The sequence below is a fragment of the Chiloscyllium plagiosum genome, unplaced genomic scaffold (genome assembly GCF_037043375.1).
Source record: "Chiloscyllium plagiosum isolate Xiang-an unplaced genomic scaffold, Cpla_swu_hap1 HiC_scaffold_1, whole genome shotgun sequence".
Taxonomy (NCBI): domain Eukaryota; kingdom Metazoa; phylum Chordata; class Chondrichthyes; order Orectolobiformes; family Hemiscylliidae; genus Chiloscyllium; species Chiloscyllium plagiosum.
Window position 1 is genome coordinate 20,877,784 of NW_028270139.1, and position 24,107 is coordinate 20,901,890.

General features: G+C 39.0%; 1 protein-coding gene across 1 annotated transcript in view; it reads right to left on the reverse strand.

Moving 5' to 3' along the window:
- ablim2 (actin binding LIM protein family, member 2) overlaps nt 1–24,107 on the reverse strand; it is a 332,680-nt gene that overhangs the window by 302,361 nt on the left and 6,212 nt on the right. The window contains exon 2 of the mRNA XM_043698357.2: nt 18,581–18,724. Coding sequence (XP_043554292.2) covers nt 18,581–18,724 — 144 coding nt within the window. The remainder of the gene's footprint in view (nt 1–18,580; nt 18,725–24,107) is intronic.

Here is a 24,107-nt window from a genome sequence, read left to right on the forward strand (position 1 = left end):
ATATCCACAAAAGACTCCTGCTCTAGCTGCCTACCTCTCTTACCCTTCCTGGAGTTAACCCATCTATGTGACTGTATCTGAGTCTTTCCCCCCTTTCTATAACTGCCATCCATCACATACTGTTGCTGTTGTAAATTCCTCATCACTTCTATTTGTCTCTCCAACCAATCCACTCGATCTGATAAGATTTGCATCCAAATATTTCGGCTTTTAACCCAGTATCAGTGAAAGAACAATATATTTCCAAATCAGAATAATGTTAGACTTGGAGATCAACTTGGAGGGGATGATGACTATTGCATTTACTGGTTTAGGTAGCAGTGGTTTTGGAAATGTTGTCACCAGAGATTTGGTGAGTTGATACAGTACACATTGCAGCCATGTTGCATTAGTGGTGTAAGTTGTGGACCATCCTTGTCACCTTACTCACTTGCATCAAGTCAGGTACACAGACAACATACAAGAATTAAATTGTATCCTCCAATGCAAACTTTGTTTGATTAGTATCTCGAGAAATTCTGAATTGTTACAATTATCCTTTTTCTGCCATTGTACAGCTGGTAAAACACTCTTATCACTGTCCAATATAAATGAGTGCCTATGTCCTTCTGAACATTTAAAATTTGTTAATTACATGTGTGATTAGTTAAACTGTAGATTCAAACGCACTCTCTCTCATGTCAATTTTCTCCACTTTAATAATCCTTTCCTCACTTTGATTTATTATTACTTTAAATTAAATTCATAATTAAATCATTGAATTTGTTTTTACTCTTTTTGTTTAAAAATAGCTTAATTGGAATTAGTTGTCTGTTAGTGTACTTAGGAAATGCTTAGGCTCCTCAATAAACATGGCAAAGGACAGCACATACACCATTGGCTGAATGAAATTGCGTCACTTGTATGAAAATGTGAGATTTATCAGTAGTCATTCTTCCTTTTACCAAAGGACATAACATTCTAAAGGACAACACTTATTATTTACTATTTACTTTCGGAATAACTATTGAAATGTTTAAGTGAATTTGTGATGTGGTGACTCTTTGGTATGTTGCAAGTCACTTATCACATTACACTGGCTGACTTTCTACATTGTTATTTATACCACAACAGATGGTTCCAACCTTGTAAACAACAATCACCCCTATAAGAAGTGACAGATACCAAACAACTGAAAACCAAGATTAATTAATCAGAACAGCTCAAAGTAGCCACTTCCAAATCTGATTTTAACCATTCTGCAAAGAATCTTTTTTTTCTGGCAACAATTATTCCATAAGGAATTTGGACAGGCACTTAAAGAAAATCAATGAGCAGAGCTACTGGGATAGAGAAGTGGAATGGGAATAATAGACTTGCTTTACACAAATCATGGACTCAATGAGTTGAATGGCCTCCTTGTAGTAATGATCCATGACTCAAAGTACATACAGCCTAAATGTAACATCAATCTAGAGACTTTCATATCTAAACCCCTGTGGTTACCTTTTTCTTAATCATGGGCTGTATTTTACCCTCCTCTGCCTGTGAATTCGAAGACCAGCTATGGCCAGTAAAATGCAGCATGTGGCAGACTATCTGCTTGCCTGACCTGTCTCCCATTTTACAGGGGCAGTGGAGGTGTTGGGAATCCTTTCCACCCTTGGACAAATTGATCCCATATGTGCTTCATCCCAACTCTCCCAACATTTTATCCACAGTAGTGGAAGGGCCCAAGTCAACAAGGTAGATTTCACTGTGTGGACTGGTACAGGTTTGGCAAGATGATTTGTGTGCACATCAGAAGAACCTCAGCCTCCAAGGTTCTACTGTCATCTATAATCCTACTCTTTGGCTTCTCAAGCCCAGAACCCACAGCCATCGTGGAGGCTAATGATATTGTGAATGTACCTGCACTCCAGTCTATATAACCTCTTCTTCAGAGATGGGCTGTAATCCTAGCAGAGATAGCCGATTAAACATGACAATGTTGGAACAATTGGCTGGCAACTTTTCACTGGCCCGTAACCCATTAACACCTTCTGAGTATTAAATGTTTGCAGGACAGTCAGTTTTTCATGGGCAGACTCCTGACTGATGTTTTAGCCAAGTGCTGGGAGCATGACGCTGCGTGAATTACAGTCCTGTATTTCTTTCAAAATAACAAATGTCTCCAATTTTCCTCTTTTATTTTCTTGCTTTCCTGTTAATCTGATCATTTACATAGAGATTGAGCAGGCAACTTGCTCACATGCTCCAACATTGTTCCTAGTGAACAGGAGGGAGAATATCAGTGGGTGATAACTCTTTTGTGAATTTTCCTCTACTGGCTGCCTAACTTCTATTTAGTGCCTCAATATACAGAAAGACTTAGGTTTTAACTTAGTGAGTACAGGAGTATAATGATTCCAAAACATAATGCCATCATAGAGAATTTTTTTTTACGTTAATCAAAAATATAATTTTGCACTCAAAATCAGACAAGGAACTTAATCCTTGCCCCAACACAGGTTTAGACATCCGGCAAAATTCACTTGGACAGGATTGTATGGGACAGGGATCCACTGCCTTTCTGACCAACACTGATCTAGTTCAGGGAAGGCAAGGTGGCTTCCTACCCTCATACTAATTTAGGCCTTTATATAGCCACCTAAAAGCAGGTCTCATTCAGGAGCACATTAATCAGGAATGCCTTCCAGCACACGCTGTCAGATTTGCTAGTGGCCCAACAGGGATCCCTCCTTGTCAGGCATTTTGTGCCAAAAGGACCTGCCATTGAGAAGCAGCAGACTGCTTAAAGCCATCCTCCAGCCTTGCTTCTAGCACCTTCCACCACCTCCAACTTTATCAGCAATTTGCATTCCATGCTATTTATGGATGCATCACTGATCAAACTTGGAGATCCAAGCAGTTCTTGTCATCTATTCTGATGGGCTGAAAACAATTGGGAGCATGACTTCCACCTACTGGTGAGATGAACTGAGTCTGAGGCCTTGAAGTGGCTGATTGGTCAAGTTGGCCATGGTATTCTCTAATTGCTGGGAGTGGCCTCCATTGCACATAATTATATCCTATATCTTCAGAAAATAAAAACAATTATAAATACAAGCAATTGTAATATTCACCCTGTCACTGAACACTGGGATTGATCTGCATCTTTGGCATATATGATAGATTGTCACAAGCTTGCTCAAATGCAGTTTGCTTCTAAGTCACCCTAAACTAAAGTGTAGTTCAAAAATCAGATCCAGGTCACTTTGAAGTGAAAGTAGAAAAACACACGGAGGGAACAGGGTTTTGGAATTCTCTACAAATTTCAACTGAGGCTAGATCAGTTTGCACTTATAAAGCTCTGAAACATCAAGAGCTGCAAAAGAAAAACAGTGAGGCACAGTGTGATGTTATATGATGTCCCAGCATCTGGAATCACTTCATAACTATGAAGTTTTGAGTTACTATGTAATTTGCAAACATTATTAACTACACTACTCATAGCCAGGAAGTACAGCAATATAATTATTTTTGTGCTATCCTTCACAATGTTCTTCTATAATCACTATATTTCATGATCATCTACAAAATGATACAATTAAATTTTGAACATACAATATAGATATGATCATGATTTCACAAGATTAAATACAAATGAAGAACACCATTCTAGCACATAGGTAGAAACACGCAAACAGGAATAGGTCACTTAGCTGGGTGAACCTATTCCTTCTTTTATTAATGCTGCAGTTGATCTGAGATCCAAGTCCATATTCGCTTTATCACATATCCCTCAATAAATCTGGGTAATAAAATTCTAAAATCTCAGATTTAAAATTAATAACATTATGGCATAATTCACCATTTACTGCAGAGAATTTCGAACATCTTCTACTTGCACATGAACGTTTCCTAATTTCACTCCTAAAAAGATCTGTCTCCAATCTGAATATACCTCTACTCTTAGACTAATTCAAAATGTTAAACAACACATTTTCCTCATTATTCTTAGTTTTTTTCCTGAATACTTCCTGACAAAGCAGCTCATGTTTTCTTCAGTTTTTAGAAAGTTTATTTATTTTCTAATTTCATTTCTGAATGACTTATTAGTTTAATTAAAGTCAAATTTTAAAATTTATGCCTGCCAATCTCCGGTTTGTCTTTGGATGCACATGTTCCTCATTATGCCAAGTGTTTCTCATGCCTACCAGAGTAAGGCATATTTTTATCAACAACTTTTATGGAAACTGCAGATTGGAATTTTCCAATATCAATATATTTTTTAAAACTCCACCAGGGACACAATTTAAATCCAGGGGTAAAGTTAATCAGGAAGAAGGTAAGAAAAAATAATGTTCACACTTGATTTTGTATTTCTAAATCGGCTTCAGTTAACATGACTGAGTTGTTTCATTGTTTCTGGATCCCAGCCATTGTACTGTGATATCATAGTGAAAGGAATTTCTGATAAATTATTATTCAATGTAGTTTATCATCCAGCCAGCAGTTTACTGTGACACAGTTATCTGTTTTGTTTTGAATGGTAATAATATTATAGATTCTAGCCACTTAACTACTGCTCCTAGTAGATTAGTTAGATCAGGTTACTGAGATCATCAATATTATGCAAACTAATTTCCCTTGGGGGAAGCAAAGTTATTTGAAACAAATTTTACCTTGCTATTTTTAAATACATCCTAATGACAATCACGACCTGTTTCTCCCATCTATCATTGTACTTGGAATAGTTAGATATGATGAAATTATTCTAATGCAATTGAATATTAGAATTTAATATTATTACCATAATTTTTGTATTACAAGTATTAATTTTGCCCACTGTAGGAATAAGCTACAAAACCAGTCCAGTCTTAGGTTTTATATTTGGTGATAAATTAGAAGATAGATATTGCATTGTATACTTTGCTTCAAATTCCCTGGAGGGAGAGGTCAGCTAGTAATCCCTTTCATGATTGCTACCAAATGTTTGTTAGAATTTCAGAGTGTGTATATGCGTGCTTCTGCTCTTCAGATGAAGTCAATAACTTCCCCATCTGTTATGTTCCCCAACTTTTTTTGGGGTAAGATAGCCTTCTCATGTACATCAGTTGAGCCTACACATAGTGAATTACCATTTGCGCAGTATGTAATGGTGCTCAGCACTCAATAATCTGTTTTAACCTCTCAGCTTGTTCACCTTCATTGTTTTCAATCTCTTAGTGTCTGAAGTGTTTTCCAAAACTTCCTTTGACAGCCATATTTCCTTCCTCAGTTACTGTCTCCAGCTCAGTCTCTATGGATTCCGTGAAGTTCGATGCTTCTCATTTTGAATCCATCCATGACTACAGGCTTCTCTGATATATACAGTTCTCCTCTGACAGCTACTCTCACCACATCCTGAGATCTCCATCCAGCGTCAGTGCCGTCACATGCTGACTCTCGATCTCTCTCATCGTCAGTACTATTGCAGTCCCTAGCCCCACTTCATTCTTCATCTTACTGCATGCTTTAACAATAAAAATAAACAGTTCTCTTCCTTTCAAGTGTTAAGGAATGGGAGTTCAGAAATATCTCAGGTACTAACACCCCACTGGATTCTTCCTCCCAACTCCGCTTTTCTCCAACTCCATCCCTTCATCTAATTCCACTTCATGTATATTCACTACACCCTTGATCTTCACCCTCTCTGATGCTGAACCATTTGTGCTTAGCAAAGGATTATCCCTTATGCCTCCCCTTAATGAATTACATGCATGACATGAAGTTGAACTCTTCTTCTACTGCCTTTGGTTCTGTGCCTACTTCTTTAGATAGGCATCTTCTCCCCACTCAAAAGTCCCTTTTACTCATCCCCACTATATGAAGAACCTTCCCTCTGGCCTTTTACTTGCACTCAATCCCTTCAAGGTTCGCCAGCACAACATCAACCATCTTTAATTCTCTACACACCCTCATCCATTCAACTCTGTCTCCTTCTTGTTGTATTCCATTCTATCTGGTCTACACCTGACTCCTGCTATTGAACCTGTAGATAAGGGTGGTCCTGTTTTTGTCTGGGATGCTGACCTCTACATTGCAAAGGCTGAGTGTTACCTCACAGACAATACTTCCTATTACTTTCCCCCCCAGCCCCCACCCTCAGATCATGACCCCGCCACTGAACAGCAAACTGTTATTTCCAGGATGTTTCTCACCTCATCTCCACTGGAGATTTCCCCTCCACAACTTTCCACCTCAGTCCCCCCACCTAACACAGTATGTTTCTAACTCCTTTCCAAAATCTACAAACAGGACTGCCCTGGCAGACTCTCTGCATCAGCCCATTCTGCCCCACTGAATTATTTTTTCCCATTTTGACCAATATTTCCCTCCTCGTTCGGCCTGTTTCCACTTACATTCAGGATTCATCCAATGCTTTACATCAGTTCCACAATGTCCAATTTTCTGACCCTAATCACCTCCTCTTCACCACGGATGTGTAATCCATCTACATATCCATTCCCCTATCAGGATGGTCTGAAGGCTCTCAGTTCCTTCCTTCAAATCAGACTTGAACAGTTCCCATCGACTACCACCCTCCTGAGCGTGGCTGAGCTTGTCTCATTTTGAGCAAGATGTGAATAGTCATTCTGGATTTGAAACTGTTTCTCTCTCCACAGATGCCTCCTTGCCTACTGAATTTCTCCATCATAATTTTTATTTCAGATTTCCAGCATCTGCAGTCATTTGCTTTATAGAAATATAATGTTTAAAAAAAGTGGAAGGTTTCTTTTTAGAAGCAAGTGCAGTGAATTACATACAATTACATTGCTAGATGCAGTCTGCAGACCACAATCTAGTGAAAAGGACATAGAAATATAAATTTGCAAGGATGCCAATGTTGTTCAGTAGTTATTATGGGAGACTATGATAACCCAAACATAGGCTGGGATGTTTATAGTATACAGTGCACCTAGGAGCAAGTGTTCTTGGATTGCAAGCAAGAGAGATTTCTACTGCAGTATGTGTCCGGTCCGACAAGGAAGAAGGCATTCTGCATTTCTTGCTGGACCTGGTCTTTGGAAATGAAATGTGACAGGTGAATTAAGTGTCAGCTGGGGAACATTTAGGAGACAGGAGGAGAAGAATGACATACAACAATCCAGAGTGAGAAAATTCAATTGGCCATGAGCGACTTCAACGCAACAAAAATATAATGGAACAGGATTGACTGGAACAGGAAGTTGGCAGGGAAAACAGCAACTATGATAGGCTACATTCAAAGAAAAGATGGTCAGGATACATTTTCTCAAATGAGAAAGGTGGATCAAACAAATCCAGAACACACTGGATAATGAAGGAGGTAGAAATTAAGATAAGTAAGAAAATATATGGTTATAAACAAGTGTCAGATAGAAAATAAAATTAAAGTCCAAGAGAAATATCGAAAGTATCTAAAAGGAAATGAAAAAGCAAGTAAGAGGAATAAAGAGGAATTATGGAAAAAAGACTGGCAGCCAACATAAAGGAGTGGTCCAAAATCTTCTCTGGTCATATGATAATAAAACGATGGTAAAAGGATGAACAATGCTGATTACAGACCACAAAGGGGGATGGGAGGATTGGCATATGATGACAGATTAGTAAATACAGGCACAGATAAACCAGAGTTCAGGAGGATGAGAGGGGATCTGATTGAAAAGTATAAAATTCTAACATGGATAGACATACCAGATGCAGGGAGGGTGTAGTCTCGTGTTGGGGAATCAAGAATCAGGGGGGACAGTCTCAGAATATGAGGTAGGTCATTTAGGATTGAGATGAGGAAAGAATTCTTCACTTAAACAGTAATGAACCTCTGGAATTCACTAACACAAAATGATGTAGAAGCCAAGACTAGGAATTTATTCAAGGAAGAGACTGAAATTTTACTGGTATTAAAGGCATCAAGGGCTATGGGGAGAAAGTAGGTTTGTGACACTGAGACAGAATGACACAGCAAACTAGAAAGCGTGAATGGTCTACCCCAGCTCTTAGTTTCTATGTTTCTAAATTTGAATTAAAAAACAATTATTTGTTAAATCTGCTAACTAAAATAAAAGGAGATGCAATTCTGTAAGGAGTTATGAAGATAGAATATCTGTCTTGGAAATATTTGTTGAGGGTTCAACCAAAGCACCTATTGCTGATTTCCATTTTACTTATAGATAAAATAAATGAATGAAGAGAAACTTCGACCCAAGCTGATACCGTAAAATTAATGCTTCAAAACTTCTGTTGTACCCTGAAAAGGGAAAAAGTCAATTTCAGATTCTTAACCTCTTATCATTTATTACAATGAACAGTTGAGAGTGGTGAAAATAAAGAGGCCTTCATCCAATATGCCCTTATTAGATTTAAGCATACTGAAGTCTCCAAAATGACAAGTCCATCGAAATCCTTCATGTATTTGACATCCTCAGTTGAAAGTAAAAATTAAATACTTCAACAACTTTACCCTCCACAGTCTATATACAGATGTATGTTTCTAATTTCATTCTGGAGAGTTATTTAGTTCTTGCAAACTGAATATAGCATCAAGTAATGTGGTATTTTGTCAGCCAGTTTTAATGTTATGATGCAGCTATGGCAATTCATGAAGCATATTTTCTAGCTGCTCAGAATTGTTTTAAGATCTCAAAGTTCCTGTCATTCTTTGGAACGTTATCAACAATGTTGAAATCACATTGTACACTCAAACACTGCACAAACAAAAACAAATTGCTGGAAAGAAAATCAGCAGGTCTGGCAGCATCTGTGGACAGAAAGCAGAGTTTACATTTTGGATTCAGTGACCCTTCTTCAGAACTGGACCTGAAACATTAACTCTTGCTTGCTCTTCATTGATGTTGCCAGGCCTGCTGCGTTTTCTTCCTGCATCTGCAGTTCCTTTTTTGTTTAGTCCCAAACATTACAAGCTGGGATATTTGTGGTCAAACAGAAAAAAGGTTATGGATAGAGGAAAATATTCATTTTGTATAATTAATTTTCACCCCAACTCAATGCTAATAGTTTAAATTCCAGAGTAGCACTTTCCTGCAGACTTGAGGGACTCGGCTGTCCCGGATGGGGGTGATTAGATTAGATTACTTACAGTGTGAAAACAGGCCCTTCGGCCCAACAAGTCCACACCGACCCGCCGAAGCGTATACCACCCAGACCCATACTCCTACATTTACCCCTCCACCTAACACTACGGGTCAATTTAGCATGGCCAATTCACCTAACCTGCACATTTTTGGATTGTGGGAGGAAACCAGAACACCCGGAGGAAACCCACGCAGGCACAGGGAGAATGTGCAAACTCCACATAGAGAGTCGCCTGAGGCGGGAATTGAACCCGGGTCTCTGGCGCTTATGAGGCAGCAGTGCTAACCACTGTGCCACCCACAGTGATAAGCCCACAGTGTGAAGAACAGGCAGGCATTAATCCCAAAGAGGCCATTCAGCACCCAAAGGGCAAACCTTCCATTCAATTAAGGATGGCAGGCAGGTCTCAAATCTGGAAGGCCAATATATAGCCCTGCAGCTTGGAAACAGAAGTCACGGCAGGTAAATGAAGGAGAAAATGCCTAAATTCACTTAAATTCTAAAAGCACATGTAATCAAAAGCCAACCTCACAGTCAAGCCATCACTGTGGTTTCTATTCATATGTGATATCTCATGGCACCTGGAGGTTGACTGGAAATTAACTCCATACTGGACTTTGACTGAAATCCTGAATAGACTGTGAAGCAGGCCAACTGGTTATCTGCTACTTGTAGCTGGCATCCCTTTCCCCAGCTCTGTTCCCTACAAGCCACCTCCAGCAAAATGGCCTGAGGATGGCAAGGAACCAAAGAACTCATACGCAAACCTAAACACCCAACCTCTCAAATTTGCTGGTTGCTCTGGAACATAACACCCTTTTATCTAATTAACTTTTGTCATGTTGTTCCTAGCCAGTGAAGCACAATGCAGTAGGAAGTTAACATCTGAGCAATGCAAAACAAGGTATTTTTAGATACAATTGAGTAACAGGTGTTTATACCATCACACAATCCATCATCCATCACAGCAGATTGAACCCTTTTGGAAGAAGTCGTCTGATAAAACATTCATTAAGATTGTAGCTATATATGAACCTGAATCAAGAATTATTGAGTACAGACACAATTGTATCTTCGCAAGAGCAAAATCTGAAGAAATTAGCTCCTGCCAGAATGTCTGCATCACGTCAGTTTTTGGATTAGGAATTAACTAATTTACTTACATCCCTTGAGGCTGCTCTTTCCCAAAGCAATGCAATTATCATCTTGACTTCAGGCTCTCTAACCTGAGTGAGCAGGCAGGATGACAAGCCGAAAAAAAAAGGGCTTCTATTTAAAGGGAGCCACATTAGACTCAACAGCAATGGTGTTTGCCATGTATAGTGGTAAAAGCAAAGACCTTCAGAATGGATGCAATAGGTGGAATGGCTTCCTGCCATTCCTATTTCACAGATTAAACCTTGCAGGTGATGCTGGTGTACTGAGGGCAGACAGAGGTGTCCTCCTCCAAGACCGCAGCAAAGAAGCAAGGTTGGAATTGCAAGGAAGCAGCTCTGAAAATCAGAATGGTGGCAACAGTGCAGCCAACCATGATGGGCAAACTGGAATGGCAGAGACTTTTCTTTTATTCACGTGTGGTATGTTGGCTGGCCAGCATTTATTGCCTGTCCCTACTTGCCTTTGAGAAGATGGTAGCGAGCGGCTTCTTGAACTACTGCAGGTGAAAGGCTTTGGAAATCTGAAGCACAAAGGGACTTGGGAGTTCTAGTTCAGAACTCTGTTCAAATTAACATGCAGGTTCACATGGCATTTAGTAACCCAAATGCATTATTAGCATTCATTTCAAAAAGGCAGAATATAAGAGCAGAGATGTACTGCTGAGATTGTATAAGGTTTGGGTCAGACTGCATTTGGAATATTCTGAGCAGTTTTGGGCCATGTATCTAAGGAAGGATTGGAGAAGGTCCCAAGGATGTTCACAAGAATGATCCCAGGATGAAGGGCTTTTCATGTGAGTAGTCGTTCGGGGGTTTGGGCTGTATTTGATGGAGTTTAGAAGGATGAGAGGGGATCTGACTGAAACTTACAGAACACTAAGAAGCCTGGGCAGAGTGGACATGCAGACATTTCCACAGTAGGAGAAACTAGGACCCAAGGACATGATGGGGATAATCCTTGAGAACTAAGATGAGAAGGCATTTCTACAGCCAAAACTAGTTGCCCCAGAAAGCTATGGAGGGCAAGTCATTTAGTGTATTTGAGAAAGAGATAGATTCTTGATTTGTAAGAGGATCAGGGGGTTACAGGGAAAAGACAAGACAATGGGTTTGTGAAATATAGCAGCCATAAGAGCAGACTCAAAGGGCTGAATGCCTTAATTCTGCTTCTATACCTTATGGTCATATTATAGTCAAACTCACAATGCTGTATTGTGACACAGCAACAATGAAGGCACGGTGATTTATTTCCAAGTCAGGATGGTGAGTGGCTTGGAAGGAAAATTGCAGGTGGCAGTGTTCCCATGAATGTGCTGCCCTACCCTTCTAGTTGGAAGTGGTAGTGAGTTTGGAAGGTACTGTCTAAGGGTCTTTGGTGGAATAACTTAAGTGCATCTTGTAGATAGTACACACTGCAGCTACTGTGCATCAGTGGTGGAGTGGATCCTCGTGGACGCGGTGCTAACCAAGCAAGTTGCTTTATCCTGGTTGGTATCAAGCTTCTTGAGTATTGTTGGAGCTGCACACATCCAGGCAAGTGAGGAAGATTCCATTACATTCCTAATTTGTATCTTGTAGACAGTGGACAGGTTTGGGGAGTCACAAGGTGAGTTACTTGCTATAGTATTCCTAGCCTCTGTTCCCAGAGGTCAACAATACAGGAAAAGCATCAAGAACAACAATAACACTTTCCATAGAAGCAACAACACTCTAGAAACTAGAAGACAGAGTGAACAGCCAACAAAAATAAGTGAACACTTTCAAGACTGTACTATTGTGCAACGTCTCATTAAATTAGAGAAGATTATATAGAATAATTCTGTCCTTGAGTTGATAAAGGAAACTACGTGAAGTAAATTGCAAATAATAATACATGCTGATTTTTTTTCTGAAAAGTGGGATACTTAGATAAAGTCCTTCACATAGTGACTTGCCATGCCAATATCACCTTTTATGTCTTAATACATGAGTAGAGGTTTGAGGCAATGCCCATATCCCACTACATGGAACAGACAGAGTCTTTAGTCCAAGAGGCTGAAGAAAACTACCTACCTAGCACAAAAGTATGAACCTTCGGAGTCACTGTTATTCAGAGAGGTGAAATACTTCTCCTGTGCTTGAGCATACTAAGTCCATCGAAATTTAACATGTACATTTTCTGTTTTGTGCATCTTCATACTACTGTGGAGGATGTAACCGCAGCAGCTGCTGGAGTTGCTGTCTATTACAGTGGCTGCTGAGTTGCAGAATGTGGTTTCTCATCTTGAGAGTTCCAAACATCTTCAAGGTATGAAGCTCTCATGTTACAGGTGAGTCTCACAGATGGTGAGATCACTTTAATGAATCCCAAGTACTTAACAGAAGTTGTATAATATCCTCAGTGAAAACAGCAAGTTTAGGTTAAAAGAATTGTTCCTGTCAGCAAAAGTGCTTCAGTTAGGTTGACCACAGCCTTGCCAATTTCACTCTTTGTACTGTTGATTTTAGATCTCATTTGTTTAATAGTGACTTCCTGCTGTACAGTTTTTCAAGCTGGCAAGATACAAGCATTACATGGAACCTGCATGTTATTGGAATAGGAATCCAGGGGAAAAGGCTCTGAATAGCCTTTTTAATTGTTTTCCAGCCAGATGTAAAATAAGCTCTGCTGAATTCAAACCTTCCGTGGGAGAAGCCCGAAGAGTGTAAAAAGACTTTGGGAATTGTGATATAATTTATGTGTTACACACACAAATTAATATCATTCATTTTACAACGTGCATTTGAACTGAATGTTTGGTCTTGTGCTTGAGGGGGTTTAATGATTAACTTGTCAATATTTCCGGAACCAAAAATTGCTTTAACCTGCATGAGAGAATTTTACAAGTAGACATAGAAATCAATGAAGAGCATTAACTACTTTTCAGTTATAAGAATCAGGAACTGATTTTTTAAAATGAAAGTCCCATTGTTTGGAAAGCTTTTGTTTTCAGTTAGCAGAATGCCTGGTTAAAGCTTGATGCATGAATAGTTTTGTCTTGTGAAAGGAGTTAGCTTAAAACTGATAGGGAAATAGGTTTCCCCAGTGTGTTTTAGTGCGAAGGTTCCAGGACAGAGTGTCAGGTTAGAACCTGAAAGAGTTATTTGATGTTGAGCAATTCTAAGCTCAATTGTCTGAATAGAGGCTCAAGACTGGAAATTGAAAGAAACAGTTAATTAAAACCTTTAAGTGTAATAGAAAAAGGAATTCTCTCTGGAGTTAGAGTACTGCAGAGTGTTGATGTTAGAATGGGTGCAGCTATATTTTTGTTGTCTTTTTCAAAATTAAATTTGTGTTATATGCAAATAGCCTAATTTATTCTATTTATCCTATTTTCGTTAACATCACAAACCTGTTTTAGTGTCAAATTCAGATCTGCATCACTGTAAGCTTGTGCTTTAATAAAAGATTACCTCATTAAATAAAGAAAATGATCTATCAAGCCAGATTTCAGTCCAGGATCTAACTTGTCCAGCAATATTTTCTGGCATCATATCACCAAGGTCAATGTCAATGGAGTTACCTGGCCACACTCATCAGAACCCACCTCTACTAAGCTGGAAAATATTGACCAAAGGGCTCCAACAGACTTACAACAATAGACAAATTTTAAAAAACCCAAAAACTGCTGTAAATACTCAGGTGAGGTAGCATCTGTGGAAAGAAAGAGTTAACATTTCAAGGTTGAGATGAATTATTCTCTGCAGATGGTAGCTTATCCAACAGTTTTTATTTTGATTAAAATTTTTTATCATGGTTTTATTTCAACTCTGACAAAAGATTAGTAATGTACTATAAGACACAACTGAATGCACGTGTGTCATCCTAAATCAAAAAGAATACTTCAATTAAATTCATGGAGGAAGGCAGAGTTACAGATCATAACCCAGTAATGGAGTAAACTGAAGTAGACCAAATATGTGCTTTGTTCTGGAAAAAAAAAGTAGGGGAACACTTAGGAAATAGAACAATTATATTAGATTCAGTGTCAGAATATAAAAGGGGAAAAGAAAATTCAGAATTAGCAGTTGATTTTAAAAACATCCAAATTTTAGTAAGTTAAAGGGAACCTGGTTTGATTAAATGGTGAAAAATAAATTGTTCAGTAGGGCTACTGAAAATCACCTCTCCCAACAAGGTTCCTCAGACTCCACCATTTGTTATTGTTGTAAACACTGCATAATAATGTGTAATTAATTTAGATAATGTTGATTGGGAAATTACATGATATTCCATCCTGAGAAATTATTTTGGGACCTTGCTAAGGTTTTCCTATCTAGTTGAGATGATGCCTAAATACTTATACAAATATTTGGTTACCATGAAGCTGTGTGTCTTTTTCTGTTATTTATTGAGAATATACAAATTGTACAAATTTTGGTATTTGTATATTATTTACACAATTTTCTGAGATGATCTCTGATGAAACTTGAATGTTATCTCTTCTTATAGATGCCATCAGACCAACCCTGTGTTTCTAGCACTTTCTACCTCATCAGTCCTCCACTTTGGTAACCTTCCTGTGCCCTATTCTGATTCTTTCCCCACTATCACCTATGACTCGATTCCTTCTCAATCCAAGGGGTCAGGTGGAACATTGTACCAGTAACAGCTCCCACCTCCTAAGCTAGCCTCTGATTGACTTGCAATTTTGTACAGGTGGTAGTCTGTCCTCAGGGTCTATGATTCCAGGAAGGCCCACGCAATTGACATGTTATAGAGTCATAGAGACTTACAGCACAGAAACAGACTCTTCGGTCCAACTCATCTATGACAACCAGACAGCCCAATCTGACCTAGCCCTATTTACCAGCATTTGGCCCATATCCCTCTAAACCCTTCCTATTCATTTACCCATCCACTGTTAAATGTCTGAGTTGCATCTGACATGGCAGGTCTTCCCAAAAAGAAGCAAAATGACGATCATGACCTTGCAGCCAATGGCCAAGTCCTATGTCACCTCCACAAGATGCCACCCTCAGTTTGAGCTCACAGTGAAGCCTGTTTGTGAATCTAGTGAAAAATGGAAAATATATATCTGATAACTGAGCAAGACAACATTAGTGCTTCAATTTATATTTCTGGTACTTATGGTTAGATAAATAGCTGTAACGCCTCAATTAATTCTCATTTCAAACAAACATTGTGCTGATAAAAGAACAATGAGGCACATGTTAACAACAGGCACTGTCCTTTTTGCAGGATATCAATGTGCAACTGGAAGCAATTTTCAGCTGTATATCCTCTGTATGATATCAGACAAAAGATACTTTACGAGCTAACTCCTTGCTGCCTCCTCACAGCTGTTCAAAAGTAACAGAAATATAATTAACAACTTTAATTAGTCAACTGATTTCTCAAATACCCCTCACCAGATCTTTGCTTTTAATAAACATGAATTAATCTAAAACCCTGCAAACTGTTCCCTTCCCAGTGGTCTCACTCAGCAAAAAAAAAAATTCATGACCTCTACATTGCATCTGTTTGGGCCATTCGGGAAATTTCTATCTCACTCAGCCCAGTCTGTGCCCTGCATTTCCTTGATTCTTCAGCACTGCTGGTTTCCCATCCCCCTCTCTTCACCACTTGAAGGGAATATTTCAAACACTCTTTCCCCACCTGCTCCATCTAATTAACTTTTCTTTTTCGTTCTCTTCGTTCTTTCAAATTCTTGTTGAGAATCTATCCATTGATTGCTTTCTCTTGTCTCACTATCAAATCCCTTTATTTTGTTTAACAAAACTGAAAACATTGAAACAAAACAAAATTCTGGAGGAACTCAGCCAGTCTGCCAGCATCTCAGAAGAGAGCACCAGTTCATGTTTCAGTCTGATAGGACTCTTCTTCAAATAAGTCAGTTCTAAGGAAGTCAGATTGAACCTGAAACATTAACCATTTACCTTTTCATGGATGCTGCCAAACCAGCTGAGTTACTCCAGAATTTCAATTTTTGCTCCTTCACTTCCTCAGGTGAGGGGAGAGGTTGAGAAGAACAGTCCACCATGGTGACCACACATTAAATCCACATTGTTTGCCTCATTTTGAGTTGCAAACCAGCCTTCCAATTAATTGAGCTAATCAATGGTCATGGTTATCGAAAGCATGGTCAAAAAGTGTTAACCCAGCAGCAAAAACCAATAAAGAATACAGTCATATTTGAAAATGGATGTACTGGTCATACTGGAGCTCCATTTTGTGGTTTACAAGATGTATCGGACCAGAATGTCTCATTCACCAGTTTTGCTGGTTTCTCTTGTTGGAAAGCAGCTCATTAATTGACAAAATCAAAATGTTCAAGCAGGGAAGTTCACAGAAAATTCCAGAGCTTCAGGCCTAAGTGTAGTCACCAATGGTGGAGTGGTTAAAATCAGAGATACAGATATCATAAATTGGGTTCGGGCTAGTTGAGATTACAGAGGTAGGAAGAGGGAGGCAGAGATTTATAAGCAAGGCTGAGAATTTTAAGGCATTACTTAATTGGGTGCAGAGTAAATCAGTAAGCATAGGGATGAAAGATAATTCTGAGATTTAGGACAGGGGCAACAGATTTATGGATAATTACAGTTTACAGAGGGCAGGTTATGGGAGACCTGCCAGCTTTATTCCTGATGAAGGGCCTTTGCCCGAAACATCAATTTTCCTGCTCCTCGGATGCTGCCTGACCTGCTGTATTTTTCCAGCACCACTCAAATCTAAACCCCATTACATTATTCAAGTCTAGAAGTAACAGAAGCATCAGTGAAGTTTTCAGCAGAAGATGAGCTGAAGCAAGGGCAAAGTCATGCCATATGGAAATTTGTCATGACTGAGATGATCTGTGACCTGTAGCTTATCTCAAAGTCAAGTAAGGCACTAAGATTGTCAACAGTCTGGTTTACTCTCAGACATTTTCTAAAGAGGAAAGAAGTCAAAGCACTGAAACATGGCTTTAGATTTCTGAATATCAAAATGGAATACATTTCTGCACAGTTAAACTGTCTGGTAATTCAGCAACAGTGGAGGAATAAAATGGGGTGGTGGTGACATGGAGATGAATTCTACTATGTTTTTGAATGATGCCAACGAAGGGCAGTTTATAGGTGAGAAAAGGTGAGAGGTCAAGGATCCTTGAGGAACATTAGAAGCTAACTGAAGTAATGTAATTGCAAGTGATATCCTGACTACATTAGATAGATAATAACATCCTGATGAAGGGCTTATGCCCGAAACGTCGATTCTCCTGTTCCTGGGATGCTGCCTGACCTGCTGTGCTTTGCCAGCAACACATTTTCAGCTCTGATCTCCAGTATCTGCAGAGCTCACTTTCTCCTCGAAGATAATAACATCCTACCTAGCTAGGCAACAGTGGACAGATATTGAAGGAGGATAGTGTGGCCAACCATATAAAAAGATGTCATGTGTCATTTTGCTAAGAGTTGCTTCAGTGCTCTAACAGGAGTGAAAATGTGTTTGGAGAGATTCAAATACAGTTTCAGGAAATGTATTTGGAAACTGAGAGCAGGTTCAAGAGCTTAGAGAGGAAACTGAGTTGGGTCAAAGAGTGATTAATTGTAAATAATAGTGGGATCATGTTTTTTTTAAACAGACTTGATAATGGAAGTATTTTTTAGACACAGCAAGGGGAGGGCGCGGGGGAGAGAGAGAGAGAGAGAGAGAGAGAGAGATAGACTCAGACAGATTGACAGAAACGTCACCTGAGGACAGAACTATTAACAATACTAACACAGGCACCAAAAGGGAAAAGTAGGTAATTAGCAGATCACTGAGAACAGAGTTGAGGGAGCAAGTTCTCTTGGACAAGGTTAGCTCAGGGAGAGCTTGAGAGTTAATAGGAGAGAAACTGAAGAACAATGAATGTTCATAACAAAGAGAGGGTAATCTTCAGGACGTGTTTGGCCACACAAGTGCCGAAAAAGAGGGAGGGATGCGATAGATGTTGCTGATTGGATGCTCTCAATCAAAGTGACAAAGAAGCCCATGAGCTCCTTGCACATATTAGTCAAAGTTGGTGGAAGGGGGAGTGGTGAGGGATTTAAAAGGAAAGTAGGCAGTAGAGATAAGACCAAGTTCTTTCAATCCACAATGATCCCGGGTTGAGAGTAGTTTTGGAAAAGGAAGACAGGATCCAATAGTGCTTTTAGTGGTATAGCTAGATCTGCTGGTGTGAACAAAGCCAGTTACTTGTGATATCCTTTCAAGAAGTCAGCATGAATTAAATAACATTTTTAATTTAGTTCAGGTAGAAAGAAACTTTCAAATAATCTAATTAACTGGTGTTAAAAGTATACCCAATATGAAAGTACATTGATTCAAAGAAGGTAATTACCTTTACAAGTGAAACAATTGATGTGGAAGAATTTGTTCTGCACCCTCAGGGCCTCTCCTTTACATGGTTTTCCACATTTATGGCAAAGGACCGCAACACCTGGCAGCTTTCCCAAGGGATTGTGAATGGCCATGTGCTGTGACACTGAAAACAAAGAGAAAAACAAATCAGGCAATAGATACTTATAGGTACAATGCTATTAAATGGGAGGGTAATGGGCCCACTTGCTGACTCCATATTTATTACAAATTTCAAAGCACACAAGCATGTACATCCAATTTAATGATATAGTCTAACAAACTACTTCACTGTAGGACAGACAGTGGCATGCAGTATCAACAATCATAACACAAGCATTGCAATTATTTCTGCAAGATAAACTAAAGTATACAGATAAGTGTTCCTTTCCACGTACGACATCACACAGATGAAGGCAAGAATGACATCGCTGTTGTTTAATACATGCCCAATATTTCAAAGGTAAGGTACTGCACTTTTCTGAAGAGAAATCTTGGATTTACAGAACTGTCTTTGCAGCTTTCATTTATTTCAAAAGGTATGCGTTTTTCTTATTATTTCAGGAGACGTGGGTGATGCTGTCTAGGCCAGAATTTGTTAGCCATCCTAAATGTCAATGAGAATACAGTTATGAACTGCCTTAGTCCTTGGTAATGTAGGCACACTAGCAGAAAGGGAGTTCCAGGATTTTGACCAAGGTAGTGAAGGAATGATGATATAGTTCCAAGTCAGGATAGTATTTGGTGTGGTCAGCAAGTTGCTGATAGCGGTGTAATCATGTATCTACTATCTTTGACCTTCTAAGTGGTAAAGGTCATGTGTTTGGAAGGTGCTGTTGAGGAAGGCTTGATAAGTTATTGAAAAGTATCTTGGACATGGTATATCCTGCTGCCACTGTACATCGGTGCTAAACAGAGTGCATGCACAGGGTACGAACCAAGCGGGATGCTTTGTCCTGGATAGTATTGTGCTTCCAGAGTGTAGTTAGTGCTGCATTCATCAAGTTACGTATTCCAACACAGCCTTGACTTGTGTTTTGTAGATGGTGGACAGGATTTGGAATAATAGGAAGTGAGCTCCAGCTTCTGACTTGCTCAAATAGCCACAGGATTTATTTGGCTGGCACAGTTCAGTTTCTGGTCAACAGTAATGCCCAGGATGTTTATAGTGAGATTTGGCAATGATAAAGCTTTTAAAGTGGATTAGCACAAGGTAGAAATAGGAACGTTTGTTCTCTGGTTTTAGAGGTGAGGCTTTTTCCATTGTCTAAGTGATGAGAGGGGATCATTAATTGTTTCTGTGTGGTCTTTTGCTTTCCTAAGCTGTTCTTCTTCTCATTCGCTGAAGGCATGTCAAGATACATCTCTCACAATGCCTCTGATTTCATGTGGCTTTCCTCACTTTTTGTATCATTTTCGGTAAACAAGCAAAGATAGCCACTGTATCACGTGATCAGTTATAAAATATTACATAATTCCGATATAACTTCACCCCACTTAGTCAGAGGTCTCAGTACCACCAGTAATGTTGAGGGAGGCCAATTTCAACCCTTTATTGGTCAAAGATGTGTGCCATCCAATCATACCCATAGTGTCAGATTGCATAGAAGAGGCCCTTCAGCACATGGATTCTTTGCAACCTATCCACAATAATCCCACTTTCCAGCACTTGGTCCTTAGCTTTGAATGTTACAGCATTTCAAGTGCTCATCATGTACGATTTGAAGGTTGTTAGGTTTCCTTCCTTTACTACCCTCCCTAGCTGTGCATTCCCACCACCCTCTAGGTGAAAATTTATTCTTCAAATACCCTCTAAATATAGTCAGAGAGATGTACAGCATGGAAACTGACCCTTGGGTCCTACTCGTTCATGCCAACCAGATATCCCAACCTAACATAGACCCATTTGCGAGCACCTGGCCCATATCCCTCCAAACCCTTCCTGTTCAGATACCCATCCAAATGCCTCTTAAATGTTGCAATTGTACCAGCCTCCACCACTTCCTCTGGCAGCTCATTCCATACATATACCACCCTCTTCATGAAAAGGTTGCCCATTAGGTCTCTTTTATATCTTTCCTCCCTCACCCGAAACCTATGCCCTCTAGTTCTGGACTCCCCCAGCCCAGGGAAAAGACCTTGTCTATTTACCCTATCCATGTCCCTCATAAATTTGCATAAGGTCTCTCCTCAGCCTCTGATGCCTAGCCCTAGCCTATTCAACCTCTCCCTCTAGCTCAAATCCTCCAACCCTGGCAACATCCTTGTAAATCTTTTCTGAACCCTTTCAAGTTTCACAACATCCTTCTGATAGGAAGGAGACCAGAATTGTATGCAATATTCCAACAGTGGCCGAACCAACGTCCTATACAGCTGCAACATAACCTCCCAACTCCTATACTCAATACTCTGACTAATAAAGGAGAGCATATCAAACACCTTCTTCACTATCCTATCTACCTATGACTCCACTTTCAAAGAGATATGAAACTGTACTCCAAGGCCTCTTTGTTCAGCAACACTCCCTAGGACTGTACCATTAAGTGTATAAGTCCTGCTAAGATTTGCTTTCCTAAAATGCAATACCTCGCATTTATCTAAATTAAATATCATCTGCCACTCCTCAGTCCATTGGCCCATCTGATCAAGATGCCTTTGTAATCTGAGGTAACCCTCTTTGCTGTCCACTACACCTCCAATTTTAGTGTTATCAGATGAAAGGTAATCTATTTAAAATATTAAAATGGGTTTCACTCTCTCTCCACAGATGCTGCACAAACTATCAAGAATTTCCGACGTTTCTCTTTTTAATTTCATTGGCCTGTAATAGATGCACTTGTCTCAGTATGGCAAGTGCAGATAATCTGCCTTTGATAGAATTAAAGCTGCCTCCACACCCTCACTTCAGTTTAACAGCTTAGAGATAATTTTCAACAAATACATGTGACCATTCATATGAACATTAAAAAAAGGAGCAATTCAACCTTTCAAGCCTACTCTCCCATTCAATAAAATCATAGTTAATCTGTTTGTGTTTAAAACTACACATTCCACCGTCTACCCCAGTGACCTACAATTCCCCTCCATCCACCTCCATTTTAAAAAATATTGAATGAACCTTTCTCCACCATATTCTGAGTCAGAGAGTTCTAAACTCACAATAACCCTCTGGGAGTAATGTTTCTTGAAAGGGTGACTCCTAATTTTAAAACAGTGCCATTACTTTCCCCATCCACCTCGCCAGACTATTCAGGATCTAAAACACTTCAATCAAGTTATCCCTCTCTCCTATATACCCCAGTGGAATCAGGGCCAGATTATCCAACCTACCCTCAAAAGATAATCGACTCATTCCAGGAATCAATCTGGTAAACCTCTTCTGAGTCAACTTCAATGCATTTATATCCTTCCCTAAGGAAATCAAAGCTGCACATCGCAATTGAGATGTGGTCTGATGATAGCTTGCACAAATGAAACAGAAAATCCTTATTTTAATAATAACAGGATGTTTGGCAGCATCTGTGGAGCGAGAAATAGAATTAATGTTCTCCCTTTCAAGTTGGACAAAAAAAGTCCAATTATATTGCAGTTGCTGAAATCTGGAAGTGCCTTTATGCTGAGGTCGCTGATTAAACCTATCACATTGTACAATATTAAGTCTAATAAAACCTCTTCGCTAGTCAGTTCCAGAATGTGCTTTTATCTCAAAAGCATTCAATGAACTCCTCATCCAGGCTACTGCTGCCAGTTTATGTGTAGATTAAAGTCACCTTGATTTTTGAAGTATCATTATCACAAGCATAAAATACTTCTGATTGCATATTTTGTCCCACATTATGTTGCTGTTTGGGGGCTTGTACGCCAGTTCCATTGAGGACTTATTTTCCCTAATATTCCTCATCCTCATGCAAACATATTCTATATCTTGATTATTGAACAAAGGTCATCTCCAACAATTACACAAATGTCACCTTTACCTAGCTTCCTTGAATGTCATATACCACTCAATATTCATGATCCAATCCTTGTCATCCTGCAGCCACATCTCTATAATGGCTTATAAATCACATTTACTTACATCCAAAGGAATTTTTTAAAAAACAGACTTTAAATCATACAATCAAAACCTTGCCATGATAAATCAGAGGAACACATTGCAGATACACTCCTGTTTTCAGGAAGAAATGCAGCAAAAATCAATTGTTAAAATTCAAACTTAAAGTCCATAATAATGGTCCCCAGAAAACTCAAAGTGCTTCTAACAAGATATTTACTGTCAGGCTGGAACGTATGCGGCAACCATCAGCGCACTCTTAAGAACTCAAAAACCTGCATGAAAAAAATGATGGATTTGTGCTAATTATCATGTTATTAGAATCAAGTTTATCATAGAAATAAAATCATACATGAATGTGTATTTTATGTCAACCAAAATATTGTACTTTGCATGTTATTGGATGAAGATTCCACTCATACATCTGCATCTGTTAACTGGAAAATAGAAAATCTCTTAACATATTCCATTTGAAGCCAGTCACTACTATGTTTTACCAAGTAACTCATAACTTCATTACACCATTCTTCCCTCAGTTCCTTCAAATGATCCTATGTTAGCAGCACTTAACACTAGATTCATCAGTCAACAAAAATGTATAAAACAACCATACATTTTCGTTTTGCTATCTGAACAATTTTACCTGCAAAAGTTATTTTATCTTTTGAGAATGTTTTTATTCTTTTAGTAATTCTACTGCCAACTTAATTACCCATTTTGACGCTGTTCTCCAGATTTTCAGAACCATTCAGTCCATCTTCCTAATGTTTCAGTCTTCTTGACTTACTTTGCCAGTTGACAAACTTCAGCCATATTTGTGGTAACTCTTTCCTTGATTAGCTAGCACATCTTTCTTTCCCATATGGCAAATGCAAACTGGCAAATTAGCTTCCACCAGGCATATTAGTGTCAACTCCAGTTGAGACTGGAACCAAATTCAAATTCCTCAGTTAACAGTGAAGGACCGAGTCATCTTTACAGAGGGCTTCAAGGAACAGTTAGTTGATCAAGCTAATTTTCAGTAAGATGATACACTCCCAGTCTGTGACTTACTACTTCTTAGTGTGGGATTTTGCTTGTAGCAAAAACCAAATTTCTTCAACAGTATTTTTGATAATATTGACATTTAAATTTTTTTTGTATTTTCTTATTAAAAGTCTCTCAATAGCACTGAAAATAACAGCATTTGTGCAAATGGGTACATCCTCTAGCCCGCACTCAGAAGCACATGTCACAATAAATTTATTTAGGAACTCTAACTTAATCTGACAGCTTCAGAGGCCATGTTTTAAAGTCTCTCTAATTTATACATAACCATAATACTGAATTAGAATCAACTTATATCATTTTTAATTTTTAATGTAATATTACTAATAATTGTAAGAATTTTCTTTTTGTTCATTATTGTCATTTACATCTATCACTGCTCCTGTGAGACGATCTTTAGCTGGGAAGC